The sequence below is a fragment of the Trachurus japonicus genome, chromosome 21, assembly GCF_045865225.1.
Source record: "Trachurus japonicus isolate A0001 chromosome 21, Traja_1.0".
NCBI lineage: Eukaryota > Metazoa > Chordata > Actinopteri > Carangiformes > Carangidae > Trachurus > Trachurus japonicus.
Window position 1 is genome coordinate 21,618,929 of NC_140927.1, and position 19,024 is coordinate 21,637,952.

A 19,024-nucleotide genomic window follows, 5' to 3' on the forward strand; every position below is an offset into this window, starting at 1 on the left:
TTTTAATAGGCTCTACACTAATTTCACGCAGACTCAATCACCAGCGATGGTGCAGGTCACAAGTTAAACTGTATTACCAGTCGTGGTATTATACAATCTGCTGTTGTGAAGTGCTACACAGAGGTTATATTTCAAGATCTGAAATTTAAAAAGGATCATGGCATCATCCCTTTGAATTGTGCTGAGCAGTAAGCCCTAAACTTGATATTTGAGTACCGGTATATTACATATACTTCTGGGCTCTTCCATCTCCATTTCTTTACAGTTTTTCTGACGTGTCAGTGAAAATCCATTCCATTCAGGAAGAAATGGTATAACAAAATCCATATCGTGAAGAAAATCTGCACTGGTGTGCTGCTTAAAGTTACTGTTCAGTTCATCTTTACCTTCACATTGCGGCCATTATGTGAATGGCTCTACTGTTACACAACGTTAATAGTGGTCTTATATCAAACTGGCATTAATCTGGTGCAGGGTGTGCAATACTGTGCTGTCTGTAGACCAGATGTTCAGAAGAGGTCCTGTCCTTCCCCCTGCACAGTGCCATGGTTGTACATTTAAGAAAGTAATGATGGGTCAGCCTGATCAGTCAGTATCTTTCCCCTGCTGAGCAGAGTCTGACAGGTCCTGACAGAATCCCATCTTTTGTGATCAGTTTGGTGTGACGGCCTAAGCAGCAGCCTCACCCAGTAAATTGGCCTTTTCTCTGTGCAGCTGCAGCGGCACAAATATCTTTCCATATCCAGTGTTCAGGAGCTGTTTTTGTCTGGGTTTACTGTGTTTATTGTTTCTATTACATTAATTTAGCAGGTTCATAGGCGGGAGCTCATGGCTGGAATACATTGCTTAATTGAGGCGTTAATGGTAAGCATGTTTTTTGCAAGAGGAAACAGGAAAACAGGAAACTTGTGGGCGGGTAGGGACACAGCATTGGCAGCGATGTGGGATTGTAGACGTGTAACAGTGCGTGCACATGTTGCTGCACAAGTAGATAATATATTCAAAACACATTTTTTTGTTTCAGTTGAGAATGATGATAATATGATGCAGAGAATAGGAATCCTTGTGGAGACAAAAGATTGGGGAAGTAACCATCATGATTAAAGCCCCAGGCTGCAGGGAGAGCTTACACTAATTATAATAATAAAAATTCCCTGCATTGTCCGGTCGTTGTATTAAGCTCACTCCCGCTCAACAGCCACCCCATCCATCTCTCCTTACTGATGTGTGCCTACGCACCCAGGGGACACTGCATATATTGACCGTTTTAGTAGAAGGAAAGATAGCACATTCTCTCATTCATGTACCAACGATACAAAAGTGGGGAGAGAGCGACACATCTAATTTGTTTGCTGTTGTGCTCCTCTTCCTAAATCCCTTATATATAGATATATACTTCTGCTGGGGTATTTTAGAAATATGTCACTCAGGGACTGATGTGTCTAATCTCTATCTGCCATATGCCCTTGGCACAAAGTCAAAGCTCCCTGGCTTTTCACACACAAGGGATTTGATGGAAATTGGGGAAAAAATAGCAGGGGAGAGGTTTTCTGATATGGATATTAGATGAAAATGGTTTTGGATTTGTGAACAAAGTAGGGCCTCTCCTTTGGATGTCAGGATTTATGCAATGACCTCCTTACTTTTTAACTCCAATGGAGCTGAATAACATGCACAGATGTATGCAGTAAGAATATGGTTGACATTTTTTTTTTTTTAACCTTTCTGTAAAGAATCAGGACTTTCTGTTATCTGTCGGACTTTGCAAACTCCACTTGAGGTGGACAGGAGCTGCTAACCGGACCTGAGACTTTTGACTTTCAGATTTACCAATGTATTTTGGTCAGATAAAGTTACAGATCCAGAAAACCAATCGTGAATATTTTCTTATCATAAATATGTTTTGATTTAGTTTTACTCACCTGATTATTAATATCATATTACTGGACATTTTGTCTCACGTGTTTAGGATCCATTTATCTCTTTGATTGATGAGTGATTTCTTTGATAAGACACATTGATATTATTCAGTGCAGTATAATTAGCTTAATTGGGATTCACCACTATACCTCTGATTGCCCTTTGTGATAGTGCAATAAATTATCCCCTCTGATTCTGTACCCCTTAATAAACAATTTGGATGAATGTCTGGGCAGGCAATTTGACAGCATTAATTTTCATTAGAGACCTCAAGCAGCTCCTGAATAACACCTGTGGCTAAAAGGCAGAAAGACAAGAAAGAGGAGAGGCAGGGCGCGATGCATCTCTGTACTCTGAATGTTTGAATCATAGACTCCTTACCACTTTTATTTTGAAAAACTGGGACCTTTAAGTTATTTCTTGTACAATCTTTGTTTTTATTTAGCTGTATTTTACCATTTATCTTTCTTATATTAGGCATTTGTTATATTTACCACCTACTGCAAACATTTAATCTAATAATCAAATACTGTTTCTTTTCTCTTTTGTCAGTAATGTGACATGGAACAGTTTGGCCATCCCAGACACCCACTGTTCCCCTGATGGAGAAGGCTACCAGTGTCCTTATGGCTTCAAATGTGTTGACCTGGAGGAGCTGGGTCTCAGCCGACAGGAGCTTGGTTACAGTGGCTTCAATGAACTTGGTATAAACTATACATACACATACAGCACATGTAACAATTTCACACATACTATACTGTATATGGGATGTGCATGATTTTTTAGAATTGTACATTTAATGCAACATAGAGACCAACAGAAGAAAAAAGTTACAGCCGTCTCTGGTCACTTGTTGAAATCCTTTTAAATATCTTCTCCCAAATGAATCGTCATGCCTGTAAATCTTCACTAAATTCTGTTGAGAAATGTGGGAGTATGGCACTGTGAGAGTGGTTTATATACCTTCAATGAGAAGCTGTGCCATTCGGCAGCACAGCTTTCTTATCAGCAGAGTGGTGCTTAAATCTAGTGTCAGTGCACAGTGTGCTGCACCTAATCTTTAGATAGCCATGAAGGAGACTGAGAGCTTCACAGTACACACTAACTTCATCTAGACATTATGCTGTGTACTTGAATACAACCCATTCAGTGCAATATACAGCCCAACTGTGTGGCTTAATGGTCTATCACCACAATTTCTAAAAATATGTGTAGCTTCTAGTGTGAAACTGCATTAAGTGCCCTGTAGAAAAATACAGATTTTATTGTTATGGATGATCTTATTTATAGCATTCTCGCTTTTTTATTCACATCCATGTGGAAGGAACAGGCTGTTCTCAAAAATACAATATCTGTGCTACGTACGTCAGTAACTATTTCTACTGTACCTCTTAAACTCATAGGCTCCATATGAGAACTGTTAAAGCTTGGAATAATGACATGTTGTGTTTACTTGTTTAACTGGGAAAGTCTGCTTGCTGCTTACCTGTTTAAGAGTGGTCAGGTACCAGCATTTGTTTTTTCTTGATGCAGACCACTCATTCTTTTCAACCATTAAATAAATAAGGAATGTCTCGGCAGATAAAATCTTTTGCCAAGTGTTAAAAGCCTACATAGTCATTTTCAGAGACTGTGTTAACCAGAAAGCAACCAAGAGTTTCATTTTTCATAGTTTGGCCAACCCACAGACTTTTACATCCATTAGCTTCATTTGACCACGTTTGTCGGCGACAGTGACAAAGACATGCATTAAAGAACTGTTCATCAGATTAATGAATCTGCCAAACAGTTATAATTCTAACTCTTGTCATTATGGAGATGGGAACCAGGAGGACGCAGGGGTTCTGAATTTTTTATCCTGGAAGTTGTCAGAATGTACATTCATTATAGATAAAAAGAGAAACTCAAGGTGTTGTCTTTTTGAAAGGCTCAGGCTGTGGGGAGCCATGGTAATTGGTGTGAGGTTCGCTGTCATCACTGTCTTAAGCAAAACCAAAGAAATGAACATCTGTCTGACTCCTGTGTCTCTCTTTGTTTAGGTACGAGTATCTTCACTGTGTATGAGGCTGCGTCACAGGAGGGTTGGGTGTTCCTTATGTACAGAGCCATTGACAGTTTCCCTCGCTGGCGCTCCTACTTCTACTTTATAACTCTCATTTTCTTCTTGGCGTGGCTTGTCAAGGTTAGGATCACACACACTCTCTCTCTCTCTCTCTCTTTAGTTCACTTTTCATAATACTTTTAGCACCTGGGGAGAGTTCAACACCAGTTGGACTTGGTTCATTTACATTCCCTAATCTTTCACCTACAGACATGAAATTTTCCCCCTATTAACAGAATATTCTCTGGCGAATGATAAAACATATATAACAGTGAAAGTAAATCACTTGGTCGTTTGTTTTTAAGTATCACACAACACTTTTCCTCTCTCACTGTCTCTATCTTTCTTTTGCAGAATGTGTTCATTGCCGTCATCATTGAGACATTTGCTGAAATCAGAGTGCAGTTTCAGCAAATGTGGGGGTCAAGGAGCAGCACCACCTCTACTGCTACCACACAGGTACAACCACCACACTTGCACATGCACAAGCTGACAAAGTGGTGCCACAAAATGTCACACTAAAAAACTACTTGGTCCAGAGTGAAAAAAAAAAAAAAATCTGTGTATTCATCAAGTTCAACTTAAGTTATAGGCGAATCGTAAAATAAAAATGTCCAAACGAGGGCTAACAGATCATCAGATGTCTGTTATTTTTAATAAATTGGTTGTCAGAGTATAAAAGATCAAATCTACCTTATTAGAAAACAGGCTAGATGAAAATAAGTTTTGGAATTTTAATAAAACAGATTAGGCAGATTTATTTGGCCAAGTGACACATGGGCACTTGGGACCTGGGAGATAAGATATATCGTCTCTATGGGAAGAGGAACATCTCCTCTAATCACAGCATCTGATCTGGAATCAAGTTGCCCAGGTACAAAACATTAAACTGGCGTTGCTGAGTATTTTAATGTATTGTTAGATCGAAATCTTCAATGTGTCAGTATCCTGGACAGATGGCTAACAAGACTGGTTTCTAACTGGTGAATTGGGCAGATCTATGCTGTGGTGGCAATCTGGGAAAGTCTAGTTCAGGCCCCTGCCCCTGCCATCTCCTAAGGGTTTTTCTCTGTGGTTGGAGAAACAAAACCCTTGTGTGGGCATAGCAGGGGAAAGACATTTTACAGACTCTGGAAGGAGACTCAGGAGTCAGGATCCAGCCAAGATTAGTGTCTGCTTTGGTGACTTCAGGATCACATTTCTGTCTTTTCAGGAGGGTATGTTGTGGTTCTGTTGGCTTCATGAGCGCAATTCCACCAGTCAGTGATTTATGGTTGGGTTTTAAAAAGCTTGGGTAAGTGTCAGAGCCTCCAGTCTGAGGCCATGGTATTCTGCTTGTAAATGGTAGATTCAGTGAGTTTTCATAAGTGAGGGCATGAAGAGACTGACAGGCAAATTAGTGCATCACAGGCACCTACACACTGTTGGTGAAGAGGGATATATTCAGACAGTGTATTATTGATCTACCAGTCAGTCTATGTTCCATCGACTCCTTAAGGTCTTGAGCTCTGGGGAGTGACTCAAAGTATATGATTGAAGAAATGAGCAGCTGGAATTACAGTTGACAGTTCTTGGAGGTTAATTCTATAAATGCCTGTAGATTTTTCACCATCACTTAGTCCAAACAGCACCCATTTAGGCTATTGATTTTTCTCCAGGTTTAACTATTTGGCTCTCTTGCAAATCTACTTTATGTTAGGAGAAGTTTTTTTTTTGGGGTCTTGATTAATGCTCAGATTTCTCTTGATAGCACAGGCATTTGATTGCCTCTCCCACACTTACAGTAGATGACTCTGGATAGACAAAGGCAGCTGGGAAGTGGATTTGAAGAGAGTAAATCAAGAGAGAGAAGAAAGAAAGAGTATGTTGTGAAATGTATGATTGATGATGACACTGCAGCAAAAAACTGGGAAGAGGCAGAAATTCTTCATTCAGAGGTGAATGTTAAGATTTAATACAACATGAGGTGTTGTGTATATATATCAGTATCCAATTAAAACATGTAACAATACATTTTGTACTATATAGAATCTGTGTGCATGGATCTGCAATTGTGTTTCGTTGATTGAAAAGAAAAGCTATCATTGGCCTGTCACTGGAGCATAGTGCTTCTAATAGTTATATCTCGATTGCATTTGTGAAGAATCCAAACTCCCTTTTAAACAAATTACATTTTTCAATCATAATGGAGTTGGCCTGACAAGCGGTCAAGTGTTTTCACTCCTCCTTTTCACTCAGTACTTAAAATGATGCTTCCTGAAAATAGGTTTAGTTTTAGTTAATTTATTCTGCACATAGAAACTGTCAAAAAATCATGGAATGAATACCTGTGGTTATTTCAGCCATGATGGTGCCTCTTCCATGCATATACCGCTATGACCTTGAAAACAATAAACCTTTCTTGCCATTATCATCATTAATTGTAATGACATCGTCATGCCCCAATCTTTATCTTAGAGGGTAAAAACTAATTAGCCACGGTGTAACACTTAACTGTCAATCACTGAGGCTGAAACAATACGCTCCCTTCTTTTGCTCCCCAGAGAGAGGGGAGGGGGGGCTGGTATAAGGTGGCCCCGGGAGACACAACCAATGCCACACTCCATGTATTGACTTTGCTATGCGGTGTCCAGATTATTGAGGTTTTTAATAGAGATTAGGCGGCAAACGACAATGGATTAATCCACTTTTGTTTCACAGGATCAGGTTCTTTCTTCCATATTTTGATGAGTGGAGCTTTAATTAAGGGCCGAACGTGAAGTTCAATTACCACTTTGGCCTGTCTGAAGTTGAATGATATAAGTCCCATGTGTTTGTCATCCAGGTTGTAAATACTGTTCTCTTTGCTGTGTCACATTAAAAACAATGTGATAAAAGATACAGACCGGACACCACGGTCTTGCTAGGATGTGATCAAATGTGACAGCGATGTGACAGGTATAAAACAAGGCTGAAAGAAAGGGAGAGAAGGGTATGTAGTTAAGGAGACGACAAACAACTGAGGCAGACTATTTATAACCTTTCTATATGGAAGTGGCAAGCAACTGCTTTTTAAATTTGCTTTATGAGGCAACTGGAATTACACATTTTTCGTGGAAACTTCACATTTTATTTGGTCCTCTGGTACATTTAGGTCAAATCTAAACCTAGACTTGCAGTATATGTCTGAAGCATTTCAGCTCATGACTTCAGTAGTTTTTACAAACACGTTCACCCAACTAGAGGATAAAGTGTCTGTCTGTCTGTCTGTCTGTCTGTCTGTCTGTCTGTCTGTCTGTCTGTCTAGTGACATCTGTTGATATTGGACTTCCATTTGGAGTTCAATTACTATGTTCCTCTTTTTTGATCAGCTGTTTGTTTGACATTCATGATAGTGAAGTCAGAATTACAATTAACCCAATGCAATCATTTCTGACTGAAAACATGAAAAACCTCATCTTAACTTTCTGTTTTGTGGCAAACTGGCTTTAAACCTCTAGTTACTGTATCTCCTCTATGAAGTTACGGCTTGATAAAATATGAAGTGAATGACATTGCACTTTGTCTTGATAGTCCCTGTGACCACGTTTTCACATTCATTCATTCATGTCTTGGGAGAATAATTGATATTCATGAGTGAGCCAGCTGCCTTGTGAATTTGAAAGTCTCTGCTGTGATATTGATTTGTTTTTTATTTTTATTTCTAGTGTGAAGTCCTTAGGCCTACATACTGTATTTAGTAACTATCCTGCTGTTTTGTGTGGATATGAAACTGTGCGCATGCTGCCTTCAGCTTTTTTTGTGGCCACAGATGTTTTGTGAAGATGTAGCCAAAGGGTAGATATGTGTGTGTTTTGAGTTTTGTTCAGTACTTTGAATGCTGTATAAGTTTTTATTTTCTGCACTGGTGACACCCAGAGCTGAAGGCATATTGTTTTCACATTGTCCATTCGTCCACACACACCTACTGTATATGTCCGGCCCATTGTCGTGGACATGTATCTCTGTAGTGCCTAAAAGGAACTTCTTCAAATCTGTCACAAACTTTCACTAGGACTTAATTATGTACTAAGTAGTTCTGTCATATCGCCATCATACCTTAAGGGAATTACTTTAAGATTGGTACAAATGTTCAATTGGAGTCATGGACAAGCTAATTAGAGTTTGGTAATGAAAAGTCAAAGGTCAAAGTCACAGGGACATGATATTGGCCTTGTGAATGCAACACCTTAAGAATCCCTTCAAATTTTGCACAGATGCCCACTTGGACTCGAGGACTAACAGACTAGATTTTGGTGGTCAAAGGTTCAAATTCAAGGTCAATGTGACCTCATGAAACACGTCACTTCAGACATTAATTAAAGTCATTAAAATTTTAGACAAAGGGTCAATATTTAATGTGATTCTAGATAAACAGGGATTTAACCTCAAACTAGACTGAGTGATGGGGGCATTAAAATCACAAGGCGGTAATTCTGGGTTTTGTGTGTGTGTTTTTTGCCCCTCATGTGCTGTCCTTGTGCCACAGATGTTCCATGAAGACGCTGCTGGGGGATGGCAGCTTGTAGCTGTGGACGTCAACAAACCACATGGCCGAGCGCCTGCCTGCCTCCAGGTAAACCACATAATTAATATGCTGCTGATGCTGTTGGTCGGTGTGAAGTCTCTCTCTCTCTCTCTCCCTCTCTCTCTCTCTTACACTTACACACATGATTTTTCATATAAAAGATATGGGTCTGTACAAAATAAACAGACATTTAAGAATTATAAACCCAAAATAAAATCTAATTGTTATTGTTAACATATACTGTATGGAAGCAACATGTTATACCAGAGGTATATTAATACACATTTCACTATGGGTATTTCTTATATATTATAAATGTCATATATCTAGAGGTTATAAATAATATAGACCCTTATTGTTAATGTATATGGCACCATCTATCTCGATGTGTATGTATTATATTTGAGTGTGTGTGTGTGTGTGTGTGTGTGTGCGCGAATCTTGCTCCATTCTTATTTAAATGTCTCTCTTGATGTTGAAGCGCTTTGAACTAATAGAGAATCAGTAAACCTCATCCATTTAACAAATGCCACATATGCATGCAGGTTCACCTCATTGTTTTCACATTTGTCTGGTCTTCAATGGCTGTGTCAAATGACTAAGTGATGGGATTTTAAATGAGGGAAGGCTCATGTTTGATGTGTAGAGGTGCACTAATGATGTCGCTCCAGTGATAGATGAGTTTTAAATGACATCTACATGATGGACGCCACTGTTGCCTCTTGGTTGGTGTGATCCAAATGGTTGGGCTTTAAAGATAAGTTGAAAGCAGCGGGCGACGCGTACAGCTGGCCCACTGTTGATAGCGTTGTGGTGTAAAAGCCTGGGCCCTTGCTGTGAGAGACTGCCAATCGAGTCCACAGCTATGAGAGGACAGCTAGCTGTCAACTCATGGAGGAAATACCGTTCCTGTGCTATGCTTGGAGGAGGCACACACACACACACACACACACACACACACACACACACACACACACACACACACACACACACACACACACACACACACAAACAAATATAACAAAGAAGAGGGCACAAATAAAAACAGAGAAATGGGGTGGAGAGAAAGGGCTAGAGGAGAGAGAAAAGAGAGAATGTGAAATATGCAGTATTCCCATTAAAGCAACTTGTCCCCTAGAGCCTCATCATCAGTTGGAAGAAAAATTTAGATAGAGGGATAACCAGAGGGATAAACATGGCCGACTTCCCTCTGAGCCCTGTGCTCCATTACACAGAACATCCAAAGACTGCTTCATCTGCCTCATTTGCTTCATACCAAAATAGCTATGATCCCAACAAGAAGACTGACTCCGTCTGACTTCATGAATGAAGAGTCAAAAGGTTGACTGAGCGTGGGACTAGGCCAAGTTGACATCACCAACACAGATGATACCATGAGAAATCCAGGATGTTCCACTTGCAGAAATGTTGAACCTGGCTTAACTTCTGTTGCAATACGACATCATCTAGCTATGCGATGCATTACCTAATGCATTCAAGCACATTTGTGGTTGATTACTATTACTATAAAAGAAATGACATAATCCTGCAGTACAGTGCACCTTGCAATAAGTGAAGTTTGAGGAAGGATTGCCATCGTGACAACTTTCTAGAATGAAAAAACTGTTTTTACAGCAGCGTTTTGGCAGCTGGGCTCTTACTGATTTCTCTCTGGTACCTTTGCTTTAACTCCCACACCAGTGCAGACCTTTGTGTCTTTTTTTTCTGTTTTATTAACACTGCAATGTTTGAAGTCTGAACAACAACGCCTTAAGGATGCAGACTGTGGGGCCGACCTTCTGTGAGACGGACCGAGTTACACAGTGTTTTAGTGGGTTGGATTGCAGGACAACTCACACCTCCATCACATGGATCGTTTGAGCTCTGGGCAATGGCCCAGAAAGTTTGATAGATGTCCCCTGTCACAGGGAGCCTAACACGTGAAAAGCACTGTAGAAGGAGCGAAATATAGAAAGGAACAATCATCTTATTGTTCGTTCTTCATAAATAACCCAGGGGAGTATATTTCACACCAAGACCAGTGTTACAGAAGGCATTTATTGCAATGCTGTGCCAGTGACTTAAGGTAGAGTGGTACAGTGTTGTGTTGACTCCACTTGTCTTTTGAATAAAATGAAGTATCATTCAAATGTTCCAATGTATGACTATGGTATGGGGTAAGGTAAAGATTGTTCCTTGGTTTAAAAATTGACAGGTTCAGTTTTGACAAATCATTTGATTTTAGTTGGGAGATTAGTGCTGTAATTACACTGACTGAGATAGCAAGATGGGTTAGGGTGTCTCCTTTGCCATTGGATGTTATTGGAAAAAAATATGTTTCATTTCACCTAAATATTTCCTGACTTAGCAGACAGTCTGTATTTGTCATAGTACCGTTACCACAGCCCAGTTACTGTAGTGATGAAATCTACTGTAGAAAGATGATGCATTTCCATTGTGTCACTGTTTTTTTTTCCTTTGCCGATAAATGTATTTTGTAGAAGATACCTTTACTGTTTATCATCTGTCATGGATGTTGTTCATTAGCCATTGCAGAGGTAACATTTATACAGATTGTATTGATTATATAACTGTGATGATGGCTGGATAATACAAGGCATGGAACTTCCAGTTTTTAGCTCTTTTTGCCTTTTGAAACCCAACTCATTCTGTGTGTGAGAAGTTGATTTGTTTTTCTTATTTGACCTCCTGAGATTTATTGGGTTGTTAAAAATTGCTTTCTTCTCAGGGGGGTTTGTGTTGTCAGCTTTCATGTCTGTCAGTTACAATGGCTTCTAAAGAAAAGAAATTTCAATCATTGAAAAACTCACTGAAGTACATGGATTGTTAATATTTGTGGTTATGTTTCATTTCACTGCATAAGCTACAAATAGGGGCATTGTGTGTAGATAGTGTAGAACACATGGTGAAAACTGCGTTTGGAAAGACAAACATTAAAACTGAAAATTATAAGAAAATCGGTCTTTGTCAATGAAAACTTTTTACAGCCACCCTCTAGGCTTTGGTTGTTATTTAAATGTCTGCCTACTTGAGCATTTAAAGTGTCAAGCGCGAGGCAAATAATAATCAAGTAGCGTAAAAGTTGAATAGTAATGAGAGTGACTATGACATGCATCAGCCAGTGCTTGATTGAAAAGGTGCCCATTGTGTTCGCTTGTCAATCACACACAGCATTTTTGTGGCATGTCAAGCCATCAAAGCACTCTGAAAATGTTTTGATTTTATGCTGGTGTCAGAAACTGGGAAATTTAACCCAGCTGTTCAAACCAAACCATGGCGGCCAGATCACAGAGAAGAGCTATAAATGAGACAAAGTTTAGTTGGAAAAGGTTCATCTTGTCTCAGTTGTACAGTTACCTCAGCCAAGGAGGTCTGTTGGTTTGTTTGTTTGTCAGATGGATTAGGCAGAAAGTACTCAACGGATTTGCACTGAACTCAGTAGACAGATGGGGAGTGGGCCAGAGAAGAACCTATACAATTTGGGGGCAGATCATGCTCAGTAATGAAGAATCTGGTTTTTCTTTCTCCAAACTTTAGTTTATGTCACTAGCGGAGGTCTGCACCCACTGGGTCTCTTCAGTCTTTTTTTTTTTTTAACCAATATTGACTCTAAGCATGTTGCAGTAGTTTAAACTGTATTCCCTTGCATCATATCGAGACAAGTACAGCTCACAATGTGGTTTGGTAGCTATTGAAAAGAACACTGAACAGAGTCTCTCCATCTAATTCAAAAACATAATCATGCACATTGTAGGTGGTAGTTCAATTTCATCATTTGCATTTTTGTAATGATTGGTATAGTCTACATTATATATTATGTATAATGTGTAATGTTTAGATAATAAATAAATAAATAAATCAAAACAAATTAAAGTAATTGAAATTGGATTTTACCTGTATATTCATATGTTAAGATAAATAAAGATAAAAGCATCATTTTGCTTAATCTAGAAACACTTGAGGTACCGGTTACAAATTACAGTATAAATGGCTTGAAAGCTAACCAGATACACTGACTGGAGGGTCATAGGAACATGGCATAGATAGGTGAGCACTGGTAGAAAATGTTGTGGGGAATGGAGCACATTTATCTGACTGTATGTGTTTAGAATGCCTTATGTTGCTGTTCTTTTTTTTCCAGCTATTTTTCTTCCCTGATGTTGCCACAGGTGGTGCGATATAGGGTGTGTCATATCATGGTGGTATCGCTTTTGATTAATGATGGATCTCCTCGGCTCTCTTTCTCTAAAGCCTCACCAAACACCTTATTTCATTGCTTTTTCACCCATATCAGAAGGGAGCAGAGCCAGCTGAGTAGACAGGTAGAGTGAAGACAGGCAGTGGAGATCCAGCCTGCAGGGCCATCTGCGAGTGCCGGGGAAGTGAAGTGTGAGTTTCTGTTCTGCTCTGTCTGGCTCCAGAGTAATTGGCCGTCAAATGATTAAAATGTTTCAGGGCTGGCAGGTGGGCGCTATCTCCATACAGGCGGCCTGTGTGTGTCCTCCTGTTTGTCTACTGGTAGCTCACCCAAACCTGTCGGCCTGTCCTTTAAACCACCTGCATGTGGCTGGTCCGGCCTTTGTCTCTCTCGCTATCAGCCTGTCGATCTGCCTGTTGACGCCTGTCCATTTGTGCATGTGCGTGTGTGTCGGTGTGGGTCTGTCTGGGTCCAACGGGCTGCAGCAGTTGGAGATAACACATAATTGATTAACCACCTGCTCTTTTTGGAGCCAGACAGGAAAGCTTCCTCTCCAGAAGGGCCGCAAACCAAAATAGCCATCAAAGCAGGGAGCACCTCCGTTTTCCTTTCCCACTCTGACAGTTGTTTTTTTCAATCTTTTTATTAACCTTACCGTGAAAATCCCTCATATAGTATTAATTTTGATTTTCTGCCACCCTAAGCCATCATTGTTGCAGTGTTTTCCTTGAAATTACCTGTTAGTAAGTGTGGCCAGTACAGTGACAGCTTTATTTTATTATTTTTTTGCAGGAGGTTCTCTTTTCTTTTACTATTTGTTGGCATCAATAAGTCTTCACTTAACAACAGTGACTCACTGTTCCTATGATGGCTTAAATCATGACCCTCTCTCCTGGCAAAAGACCACAATCAACAGAAAAGTAAACATACCAGTAGCCCTTTAATGTAGCCTTGCCTATAGTTAGTGTATTAGAAAAACAGGTTATATAGGGGTAAAGGATATCACCATGTGCCCGTTAAATATATAAATCCAACACATAAACTCCAGTTTACCCCCAATTTATAATCTTTACTCATCTGTTTCTGCACAGATTAAACAAATGATAATTACTAAATATATTGGATGGAGCCAGCACAGATGTATTTATGTGCACTTCAGCAGGATATTTATAATATAGAGTTGAGGTCTTTGAATCTGAATGCATGGATGTGCCATATGTGTTTGTAATTGTGAGCTGCATACAGTATGCCAGCTGGAATTTCACAGATTAACTGATAGTACATTCATTTATGTCAAAATGCTGTTACTGTCTCGTTTATCCACTGGATTTGTATTCCACTGATTGCTCTGTATCTGTTCACAGTATAGACTGATTTGTGGGTGATTTTGTGGGTTTCTCAGTTTTGCTCTCAGGGTAGAAGTATAGACCAGTTGAGGTTAATGAAGCATCCTGTTTCTTTCCCCGCAGACCTGGTCTACTAATTAGCCCCTTGTGCTCCGCAATGTCATAATTACACTGCAGACTGGAGCTTTGGCGGTTATAAGCAAAAATAGAGGGTGGCACTTTATCCAGGTGCACCCCACTGGAAAAACAAACAAACAAAAAAACTGAAAGGTATTTAAAATGCTAGGTTAAAATCAAGTACCTGGGGAATTTCAGCTCAAGAATAATCAAAACAGCTTTAAAGTGACCTCTAAGAAAGGGTAGGAGGGCCATAATAAATGGTACCTTCTAGGAACCCAAGAGGATCATGTGATTAATTTAGCATTACCTCTCTGGCAATGAGCAGTTAATGCTGCTTACTCGCCCTGTCTCAGCCCTCTGTCCACAGAGCTAAACAGAGTGATGGATAACCTAGTAGCTCACTGGGGGGTACTGAGGTCCAATGAATGGAACACCTTTCTGACCTCTCCCTCTGAAGCCAGAGGTTATTGATTCTCTGGAATCCTCCTTTTGCACCCCTTGGCACCGATCTTTGCCCTCTGGACCTTTACGGTGACACCACTCGTATCACTTCAAGGGTTCACGCACATACACACTGCGGGTCAAGGTTGAGGTCAGTCGGTCTCTGAGGAAGGAGAAGGAAGTCACAGAGAAAAGGGAAATTGGCTGACGAGAAAAAAAGAAGCATTGTGAGGAAAGAGAAGAAAAGAAAAGAAGAAGAGGTGGCAGTAGGACGTTACAGGATAGATATTTGTGTATAATGCGAAGAAAAAATCACCTGAAAGAGACAACTCCTTTGAGGTCAAAATTCTTTGACACAAGAATCAACTGTTTATTCAGTCTAGACAGCAATCAGCCAGATGCACTTTCAGTGATATATTCTGAAATGAAAAAAGCAAAAGTCTAGTAGGAGGAAGCCAGACAGGAAATTCACACAGGGGTGGCAAAGCACAGCAGATATTAAGAGTAGGAGCGTGCAGACGGGCAGACCATCATGTTTTATTAAGACCTGTTTTCCAGCCAGAGACATGAGTCAGCCTGTTCTAGTCAGAACTGTAATAAGTGAAGGGCTCCCATTTTGTTAGATCCCCAACCCAGCAAGATTTTACACACCCACTCCTTTAGCCAAAAGCTTTAGATCAAAATAACTCTTATGCTGATACCAAACTTAGCCACGATTTAACTGCTCACCAGTTTGACAGTAGATTTCAGAGTAGTATACTGTGCAGCAGAGGGGGAAAAAAAGGAAAAGAGTCTCGATCATTTGTTTATCTGTTGTCAACAAATTGCAGTGTAGAGACTGAAGGGATAAGTCAAGTGAAGCAGTGTGTAATCCCACTCCGTTTCTTCTTAATCTCGGTAAACAGGAGATGAAAAACTAGCAGGAGCTCATGCCAGAACATGGCCCAGTCTGTTGGTGACAATTCCTGTGTGAACACTCTTATATCCTGCCAGCTATGTGCACATGTGCTACACTCGTCCCTTGTACCAGTGTAAAAAGAGCATTTGTCCTCCTTGGCAGTCTGAGTGAACAGACGGAGCACGGGGAAGCAGTCATTTGTCTGTCAGTCTTCCTCTCTGTCTTGGTTGTGTTACAGTTGCAGACACTGGAAATTCTCCATCATACATATGTACATATAAGAGAGAGACAGTGGCTCATCTTTTATATATGTGACCGGTGTGGTTGTTATAGGCATGCCCCAGGTGAGTTTCAAACTCCGGTCTACCGCACCGCGGGCAACGATGCAAACCGCTTCACCAAGAGGTCAGTGACCACTTGGCAAGTGGGTTTGCACGTCTTTTATGGGTGAGTGAGTTTAACTTCAGTACCGCAAACCGCCACACGTCGTCACTTCTCCTCACTGGTACCTTGTGACTGTTGGTGGCTATACCCACGGACCTCCGTTACATATACACAGTTGAAAGTTGTTTTACTTCCTCAGTGAGAATGCCGATGATGTCACACTGACATAGAGAAAGACTTTGCTGCAGTTGACTGAGTATAGATTCGGTGGTAAAGAAGACAGTTTCCTAGACAAGAAGCCTGAAGGCTTGATTAAAAAACAGAAATGGGTGATGTATAATGTTTTATTTCTTCTCATATTTCTTGTTGTTTTACATTTTTTTTTATTCACAGTTTCCCAAAATACCAATTTCCATTCCACTGAAATGATGCCTTTTTTTATCTATAACACTATTTGCATATATAATCACTATTATACACACTCTGTTGCAGTCAAGAAAATAATAGATGGGTACATGCAGTATTTTGCAAAATGTAGCCTACCGTGTCATGTATTACAAACTAATCTCCGCTTCCCTATACAATGATACCCAGTGCTCCCTGGCTAAATGCCAGTGCTACATCTTAATGTGTGGCTTCTGCTTGCACATGTTGACTTCAACCTGTGTGTGTGTGTGTGTGTGTGTGTGTGTGCGTGTGTGTGTGCCTGTGCATAGTGAGCACCTGGTGTTTCAAAGAACCAGCCAGAGGCAACACAAATAAATAGCGTCCATCAAACAAGTGGCGAAGGGTTTCAGAGCAACACAAGCAAAGGAACATCAAACAGCAGGGGAGAGGCATCTTGTACCACTATTGATGCTGTTAAATTGATTCTGACATCTCCAGGCCCTATATGGTGTACCAGTGCCATCAGCTGCATTGGGAAAACTAGGCCATTTTGCCATTGGAACAACATGCACCTTGTTATCTGGTGAGGGCCACCACATCTTAAGTCATTTAGGGGAAAAAGGGAAAATGTGAGGTAAAGATTATAGGGTTATTTTGTAACCGAGTTGGATGGATGGATGGATTGTATCTCGAAATGACAGGAGGTTACAAATGCGCGCTGCTCTCCAGTTAGCTCACCAGCTTTTCTTAGCAGTGTGATTCCTAACAGCTGACAGAGAATATGGGCAAAGTCAGGACCTTGAGAAATTCAACCGTGTCATACGCACAAGCATGTACTTTCTGTTTTCTGTCAGTCTGCCTCTGTCTCTCTCACTCCCTCCCTCACACACATGCACATACGCACACTATCACACACACAAACACACCACTCTGTTCAGCCAAAACACCCATGGGGGAGAGCGTCTGGTTGCTGGAAATGTCAAACTGCTTTGTCACGTCCAATCTCAGTCAGGGAGCCTAACCGCTGTGTGCGGAGAGTGGGCATGTGTGCATGTTCTGCAAAAACACCCAACCTCAAGGCTATGAGTACTGTTGGTCTGGGGCTTTAAGGAATGGAGTGAATTCACATTTGTGTCATAGATTGTGTTTGATAAAAAAGGGGCAATTAGACAATAAGATAAGACAAAAAAAGGGCAGAAAATGTAATCATAAACACTCAAATAGTTACAAAAGCAAGAAAGTAGCTTTTCTTTTTTTTCTTTTTTAATAAAGTAAATGAATAGATGCACCTGTCTATATGTATTGTTGACCTATGGATTTTTTTGGGAGGAGTCTGTTGGGTGTGGTCGAGGATCCAACAGAACTCACTTTCAGGGCAATGAACATAGACTTGAAACATCAAAGGTTTCAATGTTGAATTTATATTCATATGTCATAGGCCAATATTGAATCGTTTTCAGTGTAGTTTTCATTGAAAGAGTAAGAAGACTATGAAACGTTATGTAGACAATGATGAATTTATCAGAAAACGTATCAGTACAGACATGCACTCCATAATGTATATGTTTTATATCGTTGAGCATTCAAAGAACATTTTGATGAATAACATTTTGAATATTGTATGTCCAGATCATATTTCCATATACACAAAATAATAATTGCAATTACATCACTGTCATTATGTCTGTGTGTGCTCTCAGTCATCCAGTCATGGTCATCATTAAGTGCTACAGTTGAAGGCAGCTTTTCGGTTCTTGAAGACGTTTCACCTCTAATCTGAAAGTTTCTTCAGTTTTGTTAGTGTTATAAGAGGTGAAATGTCTTCAAGTCCAGTTTCCGTCATCTCCAGCACTTAATGATTGTCGTCTAAAGCTAGAAGTGCAAACTCCAAAACCAGGTCTTGACCTTCTCTCAAGGTCCAAAACCAACAAAACCTTCAAACTTACAGACATAATAGGTACAGTAATGTGTAATCATCTTCTAAAAGAGCCAAAAAATGTTTCCTTATCTTCTTTGTCTGAGAGTGCCTTCCAAAAACACAATGATTTCAAATAACTGCTATGATTCATTAGTGTTTTCTAATCTGTCTCTCCTCTGTAATGTTCAGTCAGGCAACTAGAACTGTCTGGTTAAGGTTAAAGAAAGATTGTGGTTGCTATGTTAAGAGAAAACCAACACTGACAGCAAGGAAATTGTCTGTCGGACTCGGCAGTGGTTTCCCCTGTCAAAGTCACAAGCTTTGTTGGCTAAAGCATCCACCCTGACCTCTACTACAATATGATGCTACTTCTTCCGTAGCTCCTGATAGACAAAACTACAAAAGTACTTGTTTCTTTGTATGATTTTTATCTCTTTGTTTCTTTCAAACCAGTTCCTGAAACCAACAATACATCATGCATTTTATCCACAACTTCAACCAGATCATTTTATCGACTAATTCCATCACTTTACAAAACACCAAAAACAACAGCAGATAAGACTTTGAAAACTTTGTACAGTATGTGTATTTGTGTGTGGGAGGGTGGATGGCAGTGGTCCTGTTTTCCTGGGGCGAAGTTGATCTTTCCAGCAATGCTGCAAAAAAAAAAAAAAAACCTCTTCTCTTCATCTGGCTTAAAGTCCTTCCTCTTATTTTTCACGTTTTTTTTTTTTCAATCCTTCC

At 40.1% G+C, this 19,024-nt stretch overlaps 1 protein-coding gene across 9 annotated transcripts in view; it reads left to right on the forward strand.

The window, feature by feature from the left end:
• The window catches only part of nalcn (sodium leak channel, non-selective), a 65,673-nt gene that overhangs the window by 8,453 nt on the left and 38,196 nt on the right, over window positions 1–19,024 (forward strand). For all 9 annotated transcript variants that reach the window (XM_085765974.1, XM_085765973.1, XM_085765979.1 and 6 more), the window contains 4 exons: window positions 2,473–2,624; window positions 3,960–4,102; window positions 4,376–4,480; window positions 8,529–8,615. In XM_085765974.1, the coding sequence (XP_085622100.1) occupies window positions 2,473–2,624; window positions 3,960–4,102; window positions 4,376–4,480; window positions 8,529–8,615 (487 nt within the window). The remainder of the gene's footprint in view (window positions 1–2,472; window positions 2,625–3,959; window positions 4,103–4,375; window positions 4,481–8,528; window positions 8,616–19,024) is intronic.